The 17040-nt window shown below is 37.2% G+C and overlaps 1 protein-coding gene across 1 annotated transcript in view; it reads right to left on the minus strand.

The window, feature by feature from the left end:
- The window catches only part of LOC128865338 (nitric oxide synthase), a 189876-nt gene that overhangs the window by 153271 nt on the left and 19565 nt on the right, over window positions 1-17040 (minus strand). The window contains exons 2-3 of the mRNA XM_054105556.1: window positions 7487-7623; window positions 1745-1907 (exon numbers count right to left, since the gene is read on the minus strand). Of these exons, the coding sequence (XP_053961531.1) occupies window positions 1745-1907; window positions 7487-7596 (273 nt within the window). The 5' untranslated portion in view covers window positions 7597-7623. The remainder of the gene's footprint in view (window positions 1-1744; window positions 1908-7486; window positions 7624-17040) is intronic.

The raw sequence follows: 17040 nt of genomic DNA on the forward strand, positions 1-17040 counted from the left end.
AGAACTTGCCGCAGATAACGCAGCAACTAAATGGAAAACTTATCAGCATCCTTATAAAAACTTTAACCCCTTTGGGGAAAAAAATACCTACCCTCCATCTGCATTATGTCACCAAACAAAAACCTTTACTCGACTGAGAATCGGTCACACACTCATGACACATGCCCACCTGCTCAGCGGTTCACCGAAGCCTACATGCCCTTTTTGTGGCTCCAATGAATTTACTACACTTCACCTGATAGATGCTTGTCCTTCCCTACAAAATATCAGAACAACCTTTTTCTCAAGCATCAAACCATCGGAACTCCTCAAACAGACAACGGTATGCAATTTAAATAAGATTTGTGATTATGTATCTAGATGTAAGTTAAGGCTATAAGACACGCTGTCATTTTTTATTATACTAATAGCCGAAGGCCATAGTAGCCAGTGCTTTAGCTCTTTAAGTGGAATAGTTATTTATAATTGTTACTCTTTTAATAAATAAATAAATAAAAAAAATTGCAAAGTTGCTGCCCCATGTCCTCGATAGACTCACGAATTCCATCTTTGAGGCCTTGAATGGAGCCTGGGCTCTTAGCGTAGATCTTCTCTTTCACGTGGCCTCAAAGAAAAAGTCACAAGGTGTTAAATCACAATCACAAGATGTCGGTGGCCAATTTATATCACCTCTTCGAGAGATAACAAATAGGCCGGATACGAACGACCATCGACATGGCATTGCGTTTGATTTTTTCTAATTTAGGAATTAATTGATTTTTTCTAATTAGTACCTTTTCGGTACTAGTGAACTTTTCTGCAGGGTAAATCACAGAGTATTCATCTAAATTCAGAAGTCGCAGCTATGCACCCTGAAAGTGAGATTCTTGCATATTTAAGTCAATTTAAACTTTCGCATTTCATTCGGTGTTTGGATTTTGTTTTAAATCATTTTACGTTTTGTTTCGTTTTTTAAACTTTTATTCTTTTTTTAATAGTTTGTTGTATGAAATTTTTCGACTTGCAAAATAGCAACAAAATTTCGCAAACTTCTAGCGCAAGTTTATAGTTTATGTTTACAAATATACTAACACAAGCAAGCAGACATACACAAGCGTTCGAAAGCACGACCTTATGTATGCATAAGTATATATGTATGTATTTGTGTGTAGAGCATACATACATAAGTACAGGGATAAATCAAGCATATTTGTATATAAATACGAATATTTGTATCTTCTAAAATTTTAGCAAACAAGTGCAAATACGTACATATTTTCGTATTCTTTCATGTACGAGTACATTAGAGCTCGCTCTGGAAATAGTTGCACATACACAGAGAAAACTTTTTAATGAAATTTTTCACTCATTCATCAATGGCCGCAAACGGCTGCCTCTCTGTGTACAGCTCAATAAGTGTATGTGCATGTGCATGTATGTATTTATAATGCGTATGTACGTGTATATGTGTGAGTGCATAAATATATCGCTTGCAGTGAGTGTCGCTTAGTTTGCGTGTTAAAATGTCAACCACTTTACCACAAACCTCTCTGTCTCCCACAACACCACCACCATCTCCACCACCGCTTGTCGTCATGCCTCACATAATTCAATTATGAATTCGTTTAGTGTCGCTGACACTAAATTGTTCTCGAATCAATATTTTCACTAACAAAAGCGCGTTTAAAGTGTTTAAATATTTTAGCACCATTTTAAAATGTATCTAAAAAGGGATTTCCACGAGGCAAAAGGATTTTTTTCTTACCTGCAATTTGGACCATTGTATGCGTCCAATGCAACGCGATGAATTGCGCCAGGCCAATTTCGCGCCATAAATCAATTCGGTTTCGGTGAGTTGATAAGAGCCACTGGATTCGATATTCTGACGCACCTGTTTCCAGCGGGTGTCATGAGCGACACTCGAAGCTCTAAAATGAAGTAAATTGGAAAATAGAATTTGATTTATGTGGTATAGAGTATAAGTTTTAAAAATATTTAAAAAAAAATGCAAATTCGAAACTTTTGGTTATTTTTCAAAATGACTACGAACTTTCACCCAAAAGCTAGTGTTGTTGGTAGTGTTGAGGTTTTAACTTTCCTTACTTTTTTTCACTGGTATCTGATCAGAAAAACTGCCGTATAGACTCTTTCCTATATAAATTTTTTTGTTTCCTGAGCATTGCAGCAAACTTCAGCGGCTAATAGTGGTATATCCTGGGGTCTGAATGGTAACCTGGAAGACTTTGACTACACTAACGACATGTGCCTGTTGTCGCACAAATTCAATGTTGGTACGGTTGTCAAAACGGCTATTAAAGCAATAGAAGGAAAGCGGTGGCGTTGGGGCACCAAGGAATACTGTGCTGTAACCACATTGGATGTCAAAAACGGCTTTAATTCGGCAAGCTGGTCGCACATCTTGAATAGCCTGTATGAAATTGCCACCGCCGAATCTTCTCAGGATATTAAGGAGTTACTTCTCTGATAGAGAACTGATGTATGAGAGCAGTGCTGGAACAAAAAGGTACAAAGTTACTGCTGGCGTGCCGCAGGGATCGGTCCTAGGTCCTGTGCTCTGGAATATCATGTACGACAAAGTCCTTCGCTTACCGGTATCCAGAGAGGTAAGAATAATAGGCTTTGCGGATGATATAGGGATAGTGGCGGTGGCTAAGCACATATAGGAAGTGGAACAGATTACAAATGGAGCGATAAAACAAGTGAAAGATTGGCTCGAACAGGCGGGACTCAAATTGGCAGAGCAAAAAACGGAAACGGTTCTGATAAAAAGTCGGAAAAAAGTCGAGCAGATGAGAATCAGAGTGGGAGAGCAAGTTGTTCACTCACAACCGGCTCTGAAATACCTAGGAGTTATGATAGATTGTAGGTTAAATTTTAAGACCCATATTGACTACGCGGTAGAGAAAACCGCAAGCATACAAGCGGCACTCTCAAGGATCCTACCTAACATAGGTGGTCCTAAGTCAACTAGAAGGAAATTGCTTGCAAATGTAGCCACTTCAGTCCTCCTGTATGCAGCGCCAGTTTGGGCAAATGCGGCGGAACTGAAGGATAACAAAAGGAAGCTACTGTCTGTATATAGGCTAAGTGCCGTAAGCGGCTACAGAGCAATATCGGATGACGCGGCGTTTGTCATAGCTGGTATGATACCAGCGGATATTCTCGCGAGTGAAATGAAGCGATTCTATGACAGATGTGCACTGGATGCCGAAATAAAAAAAAAGCGGTGAGAGAAGAAGAGCGGCTTGTGTCACTAACAAGGTGGCAAGACCGATGGAATACCTCCAGTAAAGGGCAATGGACCTATAAACTGATTCCCGATTTGCGACCATGGCTAAATCGGAGTTTTGGAGATACAACCTACCATGTGACACAGTTCCCTACTGGACATGGAGGTTTTAGGAAATATCTGCACAGGTTCGGGCATGATGACAGCCCCTACTGCCCTGTGTACATCAATGTAGAAGAAGACGTGGAACATGCCAGTTTCCACTGCCCACGCTTTATAACAGGAAGAATAATTCCAAATGCAACTGACGTAGTCGAGTTCGTGTTGCAATCGGAAGAAAAGTGGGAGGAGATAGCTGCATAAGCTACTAGAGTTCAAAAAGAACTCAGATACATTGAGCAAATGAGACGCATTAACCGATAGACATTGACGAAGCTATATAGCTAACCAGCCATGCGAAGTAATACGTTGAAGCAGTTCCCAGGGAGAGTGGTGGAGGAGACCGAGTTCAAGGGTTTAGTACGTAGGTTTACTGTTTTGCAAGTCCAGACAGTACGAAAATTACTGACTGTGCGTGGTCCCGAATGAGGTGTACCCTTACCAAGCAGTATGAATCGTGCATACCGTCTAAGTTGACGGTATCTATGAAAGATTCCCCCTTCGTAAACAAAAAAAAAAAAAAAACAAAAGTCAATGTTGGAAGCTGTAAGCGATTGCTCAGCAAAAGCACACTTTGGGATTAACATCGCAAAAACAAAGATGGTGTGCCTAAACACGACTGTACCGCGAATCTTACAGATAAACGGCATTAACACAGAAGAAGTGGACGAATTTTGCTATCCCGGAAGCATCATCAATAGAATTTGCGGGTCAGCTGCTGACATGCGCAATAGAATAGCGAAAGGTCGCGCTGTATTTGGTATGTTAGACATACAGGGCTCGGCACTCGAAGTATAACCAACTGAAAATGCCATAAATTTAGTTTGGACGATTACTTATATTCAATTCAAAGTTAAAAATGTGTGTTTGGAGATCTTCGTATGTATACAGGCATACGAAACTAAGAGTCAAACGTGAAGTATCTCATTCTGTATGGATGCGAGACATGGAACACGACAATGTGCGATATAAAAACTCTGCAAGCATTCATCAATCGCTGTCTCCGCAGGGCTGGTGCGTTTTCTGACAAAACACCATTTCTAACACTGATCTCTGGAGTATGACGAAGCAGGTTCCTGTTCATCTCGAAAATCGGCGACGAAAATGGATATACATTTGGCATACCCTATGAAAGTACCGGGAATATTTAAATAAAACAAAACAGAGTTAAATTTCGGGCAAATTTATTTTATCTCCTTCAAAATATGATCCGTCTGAAGCAACATACATGTGCCAACGTTTAATCCAGTCCTCCATGCACCCCTGGTAGACCTTCAGCTCCTTCGTCTCATTCTCTTTGATCTCCTCTATCGACTGAAATCTCATTCCACGAAGTGGTAACTAGAAGTCGCACGGGACCATATCAGGTGAATACGGTGCTTACACGATGGTATTTACTTGGGGTTTAGTCAAATAATCCAGCACAATTTGGGCTCGGTGCGATGGCGCGTTATCATCATGCAATATACAAGAATTGTTTGCGCACATTTCCGGACACTAATGATCCGATGGTGCTAAAAAGTGACAGATGTATGTCTTACAGTCCTACCAACAAAAGACAAAATATGAACCGACTCCCACGTGCGAGTTACGTCACTCAACCATTCTACTCCAAAAGAAAATACAATTGAAGTGGACTGGTCATCGTAACTCGATACCCAACCAAATAAGTGCCATTGCACTAACGCATTTCGCAAGCGACACAATTAGCTTGTAAAGAAATGAGTGCAACGACACTTATGCAAATAATTTACGAAATTTAGAATAAGCAATATTCGTATTTCGTTGATTCACCAAATATTGTATTGTAGGTGAATCAACTATTAGCAATAGGTATAATAAGAAAATATTATAAATACTAGCTCTAAGCATATCAAAATTGTAATTGAAAAATACCATTTAATCAATAAAGACGCGTTTCGAAGCCAGTTGATTTTTTTTAAGCCACGACTTTCGCTTTGCCTTATTTCGGTTCGTTTAAATTAAATATTTCCGGTACTTTTTGATCATAAGGTGCACTTCGAAAGCCTTGCAAAAGCAGCCTTACCATAGACTGGTGCCACCGAGGAAGTAGAGAAAATAAAATTTCTTACGTTACGTAAACCTAACTTTAGTTTGATTGTTGAAGCCCTTTGTTTCTCCTAGGAACCAAGAAAAAAGAGCATTATTTAAGACCCTTTAATACCTAGAAATATTATTGCTCTTAGGGAAATGGCTTAGTAATAATAATTTGCGCTTGTACGCTTTGTCGGGTATTTGGCCGAGCTCATCCTCCTATTTGTAGTGTTCCAGCTTCTTGATGTTTTTCCACAAATGGAGTGACCCCTACAGTTTTATGCTACCAGTGGACGGCAGATGTATTTTATGAGGAACTTTTTCAAGGCAGAAATACACTCGAAGATTTTTCATTGCCTGCCAAAAGGCGACCGATTAGAAAAACCTTTTCTTTCATTAGATGCTTCATGCCCTAGGTTTTACATCAGCCACGGCCAAATGGTGCTCACTTACCAACCCTTTCCGTTACGGCGACCGAGTGTAGAGTGGAAAAACGCCGGACATCTACAGAGAAAATGCTCTGCAGTATCGTCATCTTCACGACAGGATAGGCATATCGGGCTGTCTACGACCCCCTTGGCAGCCATATGCTGACCACAGACGTTGTGCCTTGTGATTACACCCACCAGTACTCTCAGGTCCTTTCTGCTGAGTTTTAGGAGAAAGGTCGCTCTTTTCCTGTTTGGTTCTTTCACAAAGCACTTGGCTACTCTGCACGAGTTCACCCCAGACCAACGTCCTCTATGGGTAAACCTCACGAAGTCGTCAATCCATAGTTGAATCGAACTCTCAGTATTACCAAAAGCCTTAAACTTTAACAATAAGTGGATCGTCCGGATTGGCGCCAACAATAACTCCTCTAAACATATGCTTTGCAAAAATGAGAACGGGATTGAAGTCGGTGAATAATAAGTGGATTATGTATGGAGAGCGTTTCCTAAATGCTATATTTCTATTAAAAAATACATCGAGACACTTTAGAAACAACACAAACCCCCATGCGGACGTCTGGAGGAACCAGAGAATACTAAGCGTGAATTTATTTATTTAATATTGAATTTTAATAATTTTTATGAAAATATACTTCATTCTCTCAAAAATCACGTAAAAACAACTTAAACTTGTGCAAAACTCAAACTCTCTAAACAGTTTAAATTCAACTTTAATTTGAAATTTTGAATAAGCAGTTTGATAACCATTGGATTTTGATTTAATAAAGTGAAAGTTTGAAGTAACGTAAAAATCGCAAAAGTTTTGAGAATTTTTTTCACTCATGATGCAAGGTTTTTATTCCAATTTGAGCCTGCACTTTATATAGAAGAAAAGGCGGAACACTTCAGCGAAAAATAATTTTTTTTTTTTAAATCAATGGAATTTTTAAAAATCGATTGGACTTTCTTGTACTACAATTGAGTGGGTTATAAAACTGCATCATCGAAAATTTTCTAAAGGTTTTCTACAAAATTTTAGACTGAGTTATATGGTTTTTGTCGTAGTATGAGTCATATTTCTATAGAAAATAGTGGTATTTAAAATTTTGCAACGAGCCTTAATAACCGCGCTGTTAGTTCAGCCTTCTCCAAACTGGATAATGAAGCAAAGTGAATAGCTCTGGTTGTGAACGAAGACAAAACGAAGTACCTCCTGTCGTCAAACAAACAGTCGGCGCACTCGCGTATCGGCACCCACATCACTGTTGACAGTTATAATTTCAAAGTTGTAAGAGTCTTCGTTTATCTGGGAACCAGCATTAACACCGATAACAATGTCAGCCTGGAAATTCAACGGAGAATCTCGCTTGCCAACAAGTGCTACTTTGGACTAAGCAGGCAATTGAGTAGTAAAATCGTCTCTTGACGAAAAGCAATGACTGTCGCGCTTTGTTAAACTAGGCCAAAATCGCTTTAGCAGTTAGCCCGCCAATAAGGAAGAAGAAGAATTATAGGAAAGGATATCGTAGTGATACGAATTAATAGTAGTTAGTGTTAGTAATATGCCGAACACATAGAAATATATTCATTTATTCAAAATCTATTACCTTACCTCTTTATCGATGTAAAATATTGGTCCAAAAAATCTTTGGCATGTTCCAGTACCACATCGGGTTTGCGTGCTTCAACTGGGGCCGTGCCGAGGGCCATAACGCTGCTCATGCATGTCGCTTTCGAACAGGACAATGACTGAAAAGAAGAAAAGAGAAATATGAAATAGGAAACTTCAGTGAACTAAATATTAGTTTTTATTAATAGCAAATAAATAGTTAATCGGCAATAAACTCGTGTTGGTAAAGGGAGGTTTTAACTTTAATGCCAGATATAGGAAATGTGTGTTGTGTTTGCTGTAACAACACAAATCACTTGAAATATATATACCCTGAAATCTTTCCTAACATGTACCTATATTAGACAGGCAAGGCTTCAGGCGGACACTTTTTCCGTTACCAAGTTTTAAGTAAAATTTTCGTAAGAAATTACTCTCCCTCAAGCGGGCACTCTCTTGACCGGGCGTGCACAGTTATTTTTCATACAATTTGCACAAAAACCTCTATTAAGCGGACGCGAACCTCTTATCAAAAAACACTAAGGTTCCTTTTCATAGCAAATAGAAGAAAAACCTTTGTCGAGCGGACGCGAACTCATTATTGATTTTAAAGTTAAGCATATCTTTGTCAGCTTAGAGACTGGCTTGTCTAAAACAATTTTAACTGTCTTGGAGACAATACATTTCGTAACAGAAACCTTGGTAAAAGTTCAAATGGAAACCATACAAAACTGTTCCAAAATATGTAGTAGGGTTTACCAAGAATAGAAATATGCCAACTATATTAAGCCCGAAGATGATGGCTTCGTTGTTTGAGTTACCAAAAATCTTTGGGCAATCTAATTCAAATTCTGATGAATTTATGTAAAGGGTGGTTAAGTTTCAAGGGCCGGTGTCGATTTTGAAATAATACAATTTTTTTTTTAATTATTGTTATTTCTCTTCATTATGATAATATTGGCACTGCACAATTAAGTATGAAACAAAATATCGGCCAAATAGCCGCCGTGGCATCGGCTGACGGCAACCCGGAATCTAGGTTTTCAATCCATGTGTTAGTATAAAGGGTGGTTGAATTTTAAGGGCCGATGTTGAATGTAAACCCCACCTAAATGTCAAGTGTTTTTTAGCTTTTCATTTGATATTTTTCAATTTCAGACTAACTCAATTTGAACCATGGAAAGATACATAATCGAGCAACGCGCTAAAGTTATTCAGACTTATTATGAAAACGGGCGTTTAAATCAAAATGCATATCAAAGAAAATCATCTTCAGTGATGAGGCACATTTTCACTTCAGTGGATTCGTCAATAAGCAGAATTGCCGCATTTGGGCGAATGATAATCCAAGACTGATTGCTGGAAAACCAATGCACCCACAAAAAGGGACTGTTAGGTGCGGTTTATGAGCCGGTGGCATTATTGGGCCGTATTTTTTCCAAAATGATGCCGGTCAGGCAGTTACTGTGAATAGTGTTAGCTATCGTGAGATGATAACGAACTTTTTATGGCCCGAATTGGAAGATATAGATGTGGACGATATGTGGTTTCAACAGGACGGTGCCACTTTTCACACAGCTAACGAAACAATGGCTCTTTTGCGCGAAGAATTTGATGGCCGAATAATCTAACGTCGCGGCTATGTAAATTGGCCGCCAAGATCCTGTGATTTGACACCGTTGCACTTCTTTCTTTGGGGTTATTTGAAAGAAAAGGTGTACGTCGATAAGCCACCAACAATTCAAGAGCTGAAGGATGAGAGCATAGAACCTCAATTATGCCTCAGCGTCATCGGATGGGGTTTGCCGCCGAGGCCACGGCCATACCAATATTATCATAATGAAGAGAAATAACAATAATTAAAAAAAAAAAAAATTTTAATTATTTTATTTAAAATCGACACCGGCCCTTGAAACGTAACCACCCTTTACATTTGTACTACGCCTGCAAGCCTAAAAATTCAACTGAAGCCATTTATGAGTGCAATCCGCAACTACATAGTTGTCAACCCAATGTTATTATATATGTATATAAATCGGGTATATTTTAAGGACACGAGAACTCAAAATGATAGTACAAAACAGAAATTTTGTTTTTTATACTGTGGTAGATAACTTCACGGCATTTATTTTTTGATTGCATTGCCCATTTCAAAAGAAATAAGGGCCGATGATGCCGCCAGTGTTCTATGAACTTCCCGGACAGATTTTTTTTTTTTGTTTCAAGGTAAATTTCCACAATCTGGAAGAGTTGTTCTAGCGTTAAACGATTCATAATGACTTGCCAAACCTTATATATATATATAATATATATATACATAATTGGCGCGTACACCTTTTTTGAGTGTTTGGCCGAGCTCCTCCTCCTATTTGTGGTGTGCCTCTTGATGTTGTTCCACAAATGGAGGGACCTACAGTTTCAATCCGATTCCGGACGGCAGATATTTTTATGAGGAGCTTTTTCATGGCAGAAATACACTCGGAGGTTTGCCATTGCCTGCCGAGGGGCGTCCGCTATTAGAAAAGACTTTTTCTTGCATTTTGGTCTTAAACCAAGATTCGAACCAACGTTCTCTCTGTAAATTCCGAATGGTAGTCACGCACCAACCCATTCGGCTACGGCGGCCGCCAACTCTTACTGAACAGAAATGTGAACGCAGTTTGCCATCTCAACTGTCATACCATAGTTATCGATATCGATAGTTCTCATGCAGAATTGAAATATTACAGCTACTAATACTTATTTTACTCATTTACCATTCTTTCGAAGCGTTTAAGAAATTCTCGAATTAAATTAAGATGACAAGATATAAGTTACAAATTTCCATTAATTTCATAATATGTTGCAAAATTGAAAAATTGCCTTCAAAGAAATCAGATAGCACATAATAAAAAAATCTCATTTCCTCAAAATGGTCCTTGTACGCCTAAAAATGCCAATTAAGCGCTATTGTATCGATGTTGCTACAAACTTGCCATGAAGTGTCACAACAAAGAAAAACAATCAAAAACGCCTACAGGCAAACAAGAGAAATCCCATACTTAGATGAAACTGAATATGCCTGCTAACGACGGTTGCAAGATAAGGGAACAAAGGCGATGGAATTAAACTAAAAACGAAAAAACAAAAACACAAAAAATAAAGAAAACATGCAAGCCGCAGCATAAAGAAAATATTAGCTGCGCTAAAAGTAGCTGAAATCTATAATACGTGTGAAATATATACTCGTATATATGGCATATGAGTCTCTCTTTCAGTCTTCTTTTGCTGTTTTCATTTCAGTTCATAGCGCCTCCTCGCAGACAAAGCCAAATAGTTTGCGGGAGAAGCAAACAAAGTGAAACAAAAGTATTCGGCTACGACAAGCACAATCTGCCCTCGTTAGCTCATATGGAATTCTTAATGCTACTTAACTGTAGCTTATCATATCATAAATTGAGCTATCTATTATATTCTATATTATTAAACGAAGGTGTCAACAGGCCTCATATCCAGAAAGAGGCTCATTTACAAAAAGTAAAATAGGCCATCACCAGAAATCAGAGTTCGTATTCCATTTCAATCGACTGTCCCACCAGGCAATCCTCATTTTTTTAATTATTAAACTAAATGCTCCTCTTGGATCTTATGATACAACAGGAAGAAATAAAAGCAATGTGTAGGCTCCATAAATATGGTTTCTGGCACGAAGACGGAACTTCGGGACACAGATAAATCTTTAAGTTGCTATCTGAGCAGTATCCACTGTTTTTGGCACCTAAAGACGACCTTTGGAAAGGAAATTTGATGACAGCAATCTAGAATGCATTCAGGGAGATTTAATGGATATTTTCTTTACCGATGGGTCCAAGAATGAAATAGGGTTTGGAGCCGGATGGTATGGGGGAAATTAAAACTGTTTTCCAAACGGAGATTTTTGCCATCCTGAAAGTAGCCGAATCGATAATCCAGAGGAGATGGAGCTGGAAACAGACTAGAGTTGTCAATGACAGTCAGGCTACACTGAAGGCCCTAGAGAACTCGAAGCAAACCTAAAAGATTGTTCAAGGATGTAAGAAGAAGCTTAATTCTGTCGCAAGACAGAACAGGCTTGTACTTATATGGGTTCCAGGACACTGCGGTGTTCAAGGAAACGAAATTGCCGATGAATTGACCAACCGCAGATCAGCGGTTCCCCCACAAAGGCCAGAGCCAATAATCAGAATCAGTTCCGCAGGAATTTTGAATTGGATCAGCGATTATGTAGGCAATCTACATAAAGAGGGATGGTCCGGTCTAGAACGCTGCAGAACTGCAAAGTCTTTTGGGACAAGTCCGAACAGAAAACTGTCAAACATTCTACTAAAACTTGGAAGGAAAGACGTTCGGTTGATGGTCGCCATTATTACAGAACACAACCCATGGGGTCAGCTCATGACCAGCATTTGAATCATTGAAGACCCGATTTGCCTGTCTTGCTTAGAGGAGGTGGATAGCACTGAGCATATTCTCTGTGAGTGTTCTGCATTTGCTAGAGCAAGGCTACGAGTTTTGAGGTCCGAGGCCGTGAGAATGAGTAAAATTCTATCTCTCAAAGGGGAGGATATTTGCAGACTTGCCAAAGAATCTGGAAAATTCTCACAGGACTAGCTACCTTTATCCCTGTCTCTATTCTATACTATCTCTTTCGCTGATACTTTTCTCCTTCCCTCTTTGACTATCTACCCTCTTTCCAGCCCCTGCCCCTTTCATTGTGCTTGTGAGCGCCCTTGTTTACGTTTTATAACCATGCGTATTGAACCAAATACTATTTTCAATGAATCCAATATGCCTTTTTAGGCATTTGAAATTCTCCATATATTTATTTAAATAGTGCAGTTGTTAATTTCATCTTCTTCGGCGCTCATTACATGCGGATAGGGCAAAAAATCTTTCGTAGAATCGTTCTATGAAATGTTACCTGTGTCTTCTTATCTTTGTTCGCCATCGTGACGTCTTAAGAGGTACTTGGACTGACAGTTAAAATATGCGCTGATTAAATTAACTATGTCTTTGCTATTTAATGTTATTACCTATTTGCTAGACTGGCATGGCGTTAATGCTTAAATTATTAAAATAATCGCATTGCAATCATGTAGTCTCCTTATTCTTGGTGGTGCATTATTGCAGGCGAAACAATTTTAAACATTTTTTTTTATTGACTCCATTATTTAATGCTTCTCTAAATTAACATTCACAATATTTGGAAACATATTTTAAAATAATATTAATTCAATCGTAATATTAAAAAAATTATAATAACAACTAAAAATAAGCTGAGTCGGCTGAGTAACATAACTTAGGAATATAGGCACATCGGAGTTCACCTGTATGGCGAGAGGTTCATCTATAGAGGGGTCAGGTTTATGGTAACTGATTTCGACTTTCTTCATTGAACTTTAGAACTTTATAATAAAACACTTAATAACCTAAAAAAATTCTCACGAATTTAAAAAATTTGCCAGAGCGAAATACGGAATTAATATACTTATGTATCTAAAAAAAAATAAAAATAATTGGCGCGTACACTTCTGTTAGGTGTTTGGCCGAGCTCCTCCTCCTATTTATGGCGTGCGTCTTGATTTTGTTCACAAATGGAGGGACCTACAGTTTCAAGCCGATTCCGAAAGGCAGATATTTTTATGAGGAGCTTTTTCATGGCAGAAATACACTCGGAGGTTTGCCATTGCCTGCCGAGGGGCGACCACTATTAGAAAAATGTTTTTATTAATTTTGCTTTAGCCGAGATTCGAACCAACGACCTCTTTGTGAATTCCGAATGGTAATCACGCACCAGCCCATTCAGCTACGGCGGGTTGGTGCGTGATAATTTCTAATTTCTCATAATCTTCAAACCAATTTCTTGGCTACCTAAGCCTGACTTAAACAGTAAGTAATGAGCGATTCCATCCCAAGTGATGATAGAAAACTTTTGAAAAAAAATTTAAGGGGGTAGTATGGTATTTTTTTTTTTCATTTTTTTTTTTTTTTTTTTTTTTAAATTATTCTATAACATCTTAAGATTATTGTGTGAAAGTTTGAAGTGCATTAGAGTAAAATTGACAAAGACACAAAGGATTAAGTATCTACCTCTCCAACCGGATTTCACGCTGTAAAAATCTTCACAAATCTTTAAACGCGTTTTTCTCACACTTGCCTTTTTTACGGTCGGTGTCCACTGTAGATTCATATCTACTGCACCGATTCTTTTCAAATTTGGTTTTTTTGTTTCTTTACTTTATTCACGAGGTAATGACGTCGAGTTTTTTTTTTTTTAAAATTTTGTCATATTTTAAAACAACAAAGTTTTCAAGTTTTTTTTATGAAAAATCGGTGTTTTGACTTCAAAGCGCTTTAAAAAATTTAAAAAAAAAAAAAAAAAAAAAAAATTCGACGTTGTTACCTGCGAAACTTTATTAGCTGATGAAATCAATTTGGTTTTTTGATTTTAGTTGATCCAGTAATGAGTTCTGAGGGACACCGCAATAAAACTTTTTTATGAGACGTCCGCGAAGATTCGCTGCCACCAACTCATTTCTTCATAAAAATCAATGAAAATTTCACACAATATTCTTTAAATATGACTTTATAATGAAGTAATTTTAAAATTTTGAATAAATCAACTGTGTCGACAAAAAAAATTTCGAAAAATATGCTTGTTTTACACCGAATTAACCATACTACCCCCTTAATAATTTTGAGATTTATTCAATGCTTTTGCCGGTTGTTTTTTAATTTTGTAGGAGAAATAATTAAAATAAATAAAAATAAAATAAAAATTTTTTTAAAAAAAATTTTCTTTTCTTATTCGAAATCTCAGGCAAAATTTTTTTTTTGATTGTGAGGTTCCCATAACTTTTAGAGTTATATTGAAATCCGTACGTTGCTGCCGGTTTCTTTTTTAATTTTTCAGGATAAAAAATAGAAAATTCTTTGAAAAAAATTTAGCTTTTTTGTTCATAATTTTTGAGTAAATTTAAAAACAAATTTTTTTTTTAATTTGTGAGAAATACCCACCCTCTTAGTTTTTCTTCAGTAATCCCTGAAAATTCACAGTGGGATTCCCGAGTTATATTTAAATACAGGGTGGCCATATAGCGTTTGCTTTTTGAATCACCTAAATTTGAGAATGGTAACACAAATGACATGTCAAATGTGTTCATAATTTACTTAAAGGTTTGACATTTACGAAATGGGACGCTATACGCTTGAACAAAATTGGGAAATATTGAAAACCTATTTCCAAAGTGATGAGTCTTCTTCCGCGGTTACAGTAAATGGCGAGCGTTACCGTGACATGCTCAACGAGTTGTTCCCAAAAATTGAAGAGGATGATATGGACGACATTTGGTTTCAACAGGACGGTGCAACTTGTCACACTGCCAAAGTTACACTCGAACTTTTGGCTACCGTTTTTCAAAACCGAATAATCAGCCAAAATTCCGATATCAATTGGCCGCCTCGGAGCTGTGATTTAAGCCCGTTGGGCTATTTTTTGTGGAGAGCCGTTAAGGAGAAATGCTATGCGAACCATCCAGAGATGATTGATGCTTTAAAACACGAAATCGAAGTTGCCATTCATGAAATTGGAGCCCAAACAATCGAAAATGTGCTTAAAAATTGGGTTGATGGAATTGCCTACTGTAAAGCCAGTCGTGGCAGTCATTTGAACTATACTATTTTTCGTTCATAAATAACAATGTTCAATCTTCAAAATAAAAAATACAATTTGAAAAAATATTTATTCGTGCTTTTTTATAGCCGATTCAAAAAGCAAATTTTACATGGCCCATATGAAAAAAAAAAATATACATCTTTAAGAAACCAAAGATGTTTCGCTTTAAAAAAACTCTATAACAAAATTTTCAGCCTGGAATAGATCTAAAACATTATGAAATTAATATATTTAGTTTTAAAATAAAATATTTCACTTTTAAAAACTCTATACCAACATTTTTAGCCCTGCATTAATCTAAAAAATTTGAAAACTTTTCTCACAGCATTTAAAAAAAATAGTTCCCCAAAAAAAATTAAATTCTTTCAATTATATTTTGTTTTAAAAGAATATATTTCACTGTAAAAAACTCTATACCGACATTTTTAGTCCTGCATAAATCTAAGAAATCATAAAATCGTTCTCAATATTTTTTCAGTTTACACTACTTTATATACTCAACCCTACAAATAAACCATCTTTCGGAAAAATTTAAGGCCATGTCCCAAATACTTGGATCACTTAGCATGGAATAGCTCGAATGTCGCAATGCGAAAGCTCACCAATAAACTATTTCAGGGTGGCTCCTGAGTTCCTAAAACGAGTGACTAAGAAACAATGGCAAATACGATTAATTGACAATTTATTACATAGATTTTGCAAGATCTGTTGGTGTTTGAATGTCAAGCGGACTTTGGGTAGATTTCTCTCTTTTTGGGAGCCTTCTCATCACAGGATTTGTATCAATAATCTGCTTATGTGCCTTCAGCTAGCACTTTGTACTGTCTCGTCAATAGTAACGATGTGAAGGTCACGTTGAATATCTGCGTTAGGTATGCCAAGATGCTTCAGTCGTAGTTCCAAGTATTTTACACTGGACTCGTTAAAGTATACTTAGAATACTTTTTGCAGCAATGCCCAAAAACTCAAATTCTTCATATTAATAATTATTTGCTTATTAATTTTAATATATTTTTTATTCAAGTATATTTCACTTACCTACAAAAACCATATAAAAACAGGTTTTAAACTTTGTGCATATTTAAAAAAAAATTCAACAAATTTTTATCCAAATCTAACTCCTTTTAATTAGACTTTTAGAAAAATTTCGAGTAGCGATTGTATACTTTCAGTCTGTGAAAATTTTCTAAATGAGTTATTGATCAATAGCAACAACAAGAGCCCCTCAAACAATCCTCTTTGGGCAGCCTCGTTCATTTTCTTATGATGAAAAGCCGATAGCTGGAAATTTGTTCCAATGGCGGCATTTCGGTAAAAGTTTTCGCTCCAATCAGTACTCAAAGAAATACTCAAACATGTGTCTGCATTTATGATGAGATACTTGCAAAACTTTATAAAAGCTAGTGAAAGTAAACTTTTAAAGATATTTTGCCTCAGTTCGGTCTTCGGTTCCAGAGCCAGGCAAATAGAAAATGTTTCAATTATTTCAATTTTATTTAAACTTTTCTTTGAACCATTTGAATTTAACCTTGAGATCTATTTTTGCTACTCTCTCCAACTTACAAGCAGGTGTCACATTTCCCATCCACCGCTCCTCATTCGCTACCACTTCGAAGATATACATTTCGCATAATTTAGCGTTTTGAATATCAATTTGCATACTGAATAAATAAATATTTATGTAGCGCCTAGCACACGCCGCTATTCGAGGTTAGGCAAATCACCATGCAGCGAAAGTCTTTTTGGCTAAAACTTAAATTTCTTCAACAAAAATGTTCAGCAAAAATTTCGCAAAGCAATTCATCGAGTAATACAAGCAAAGGAAAAAGAAGAAGAGAGAGTTGGAGGAAGTAAGCGGAAGCAA

Source organism: Anastrepha ludens, chromosome 5 (genome assembly GCF_028408465.1).
Source record: "Anastrepha ludens isolate Willacy chromosome 5, idAnaLude1.1, whole genome shotgun sequence".
Classification (NCBI taxonomy): domain Eukaryota; kingdom Metazoa; phylum Arthropoda; class Insecta; order Diptera; family Tephritidae; genus Anastrepha; species Anastrepha ludens.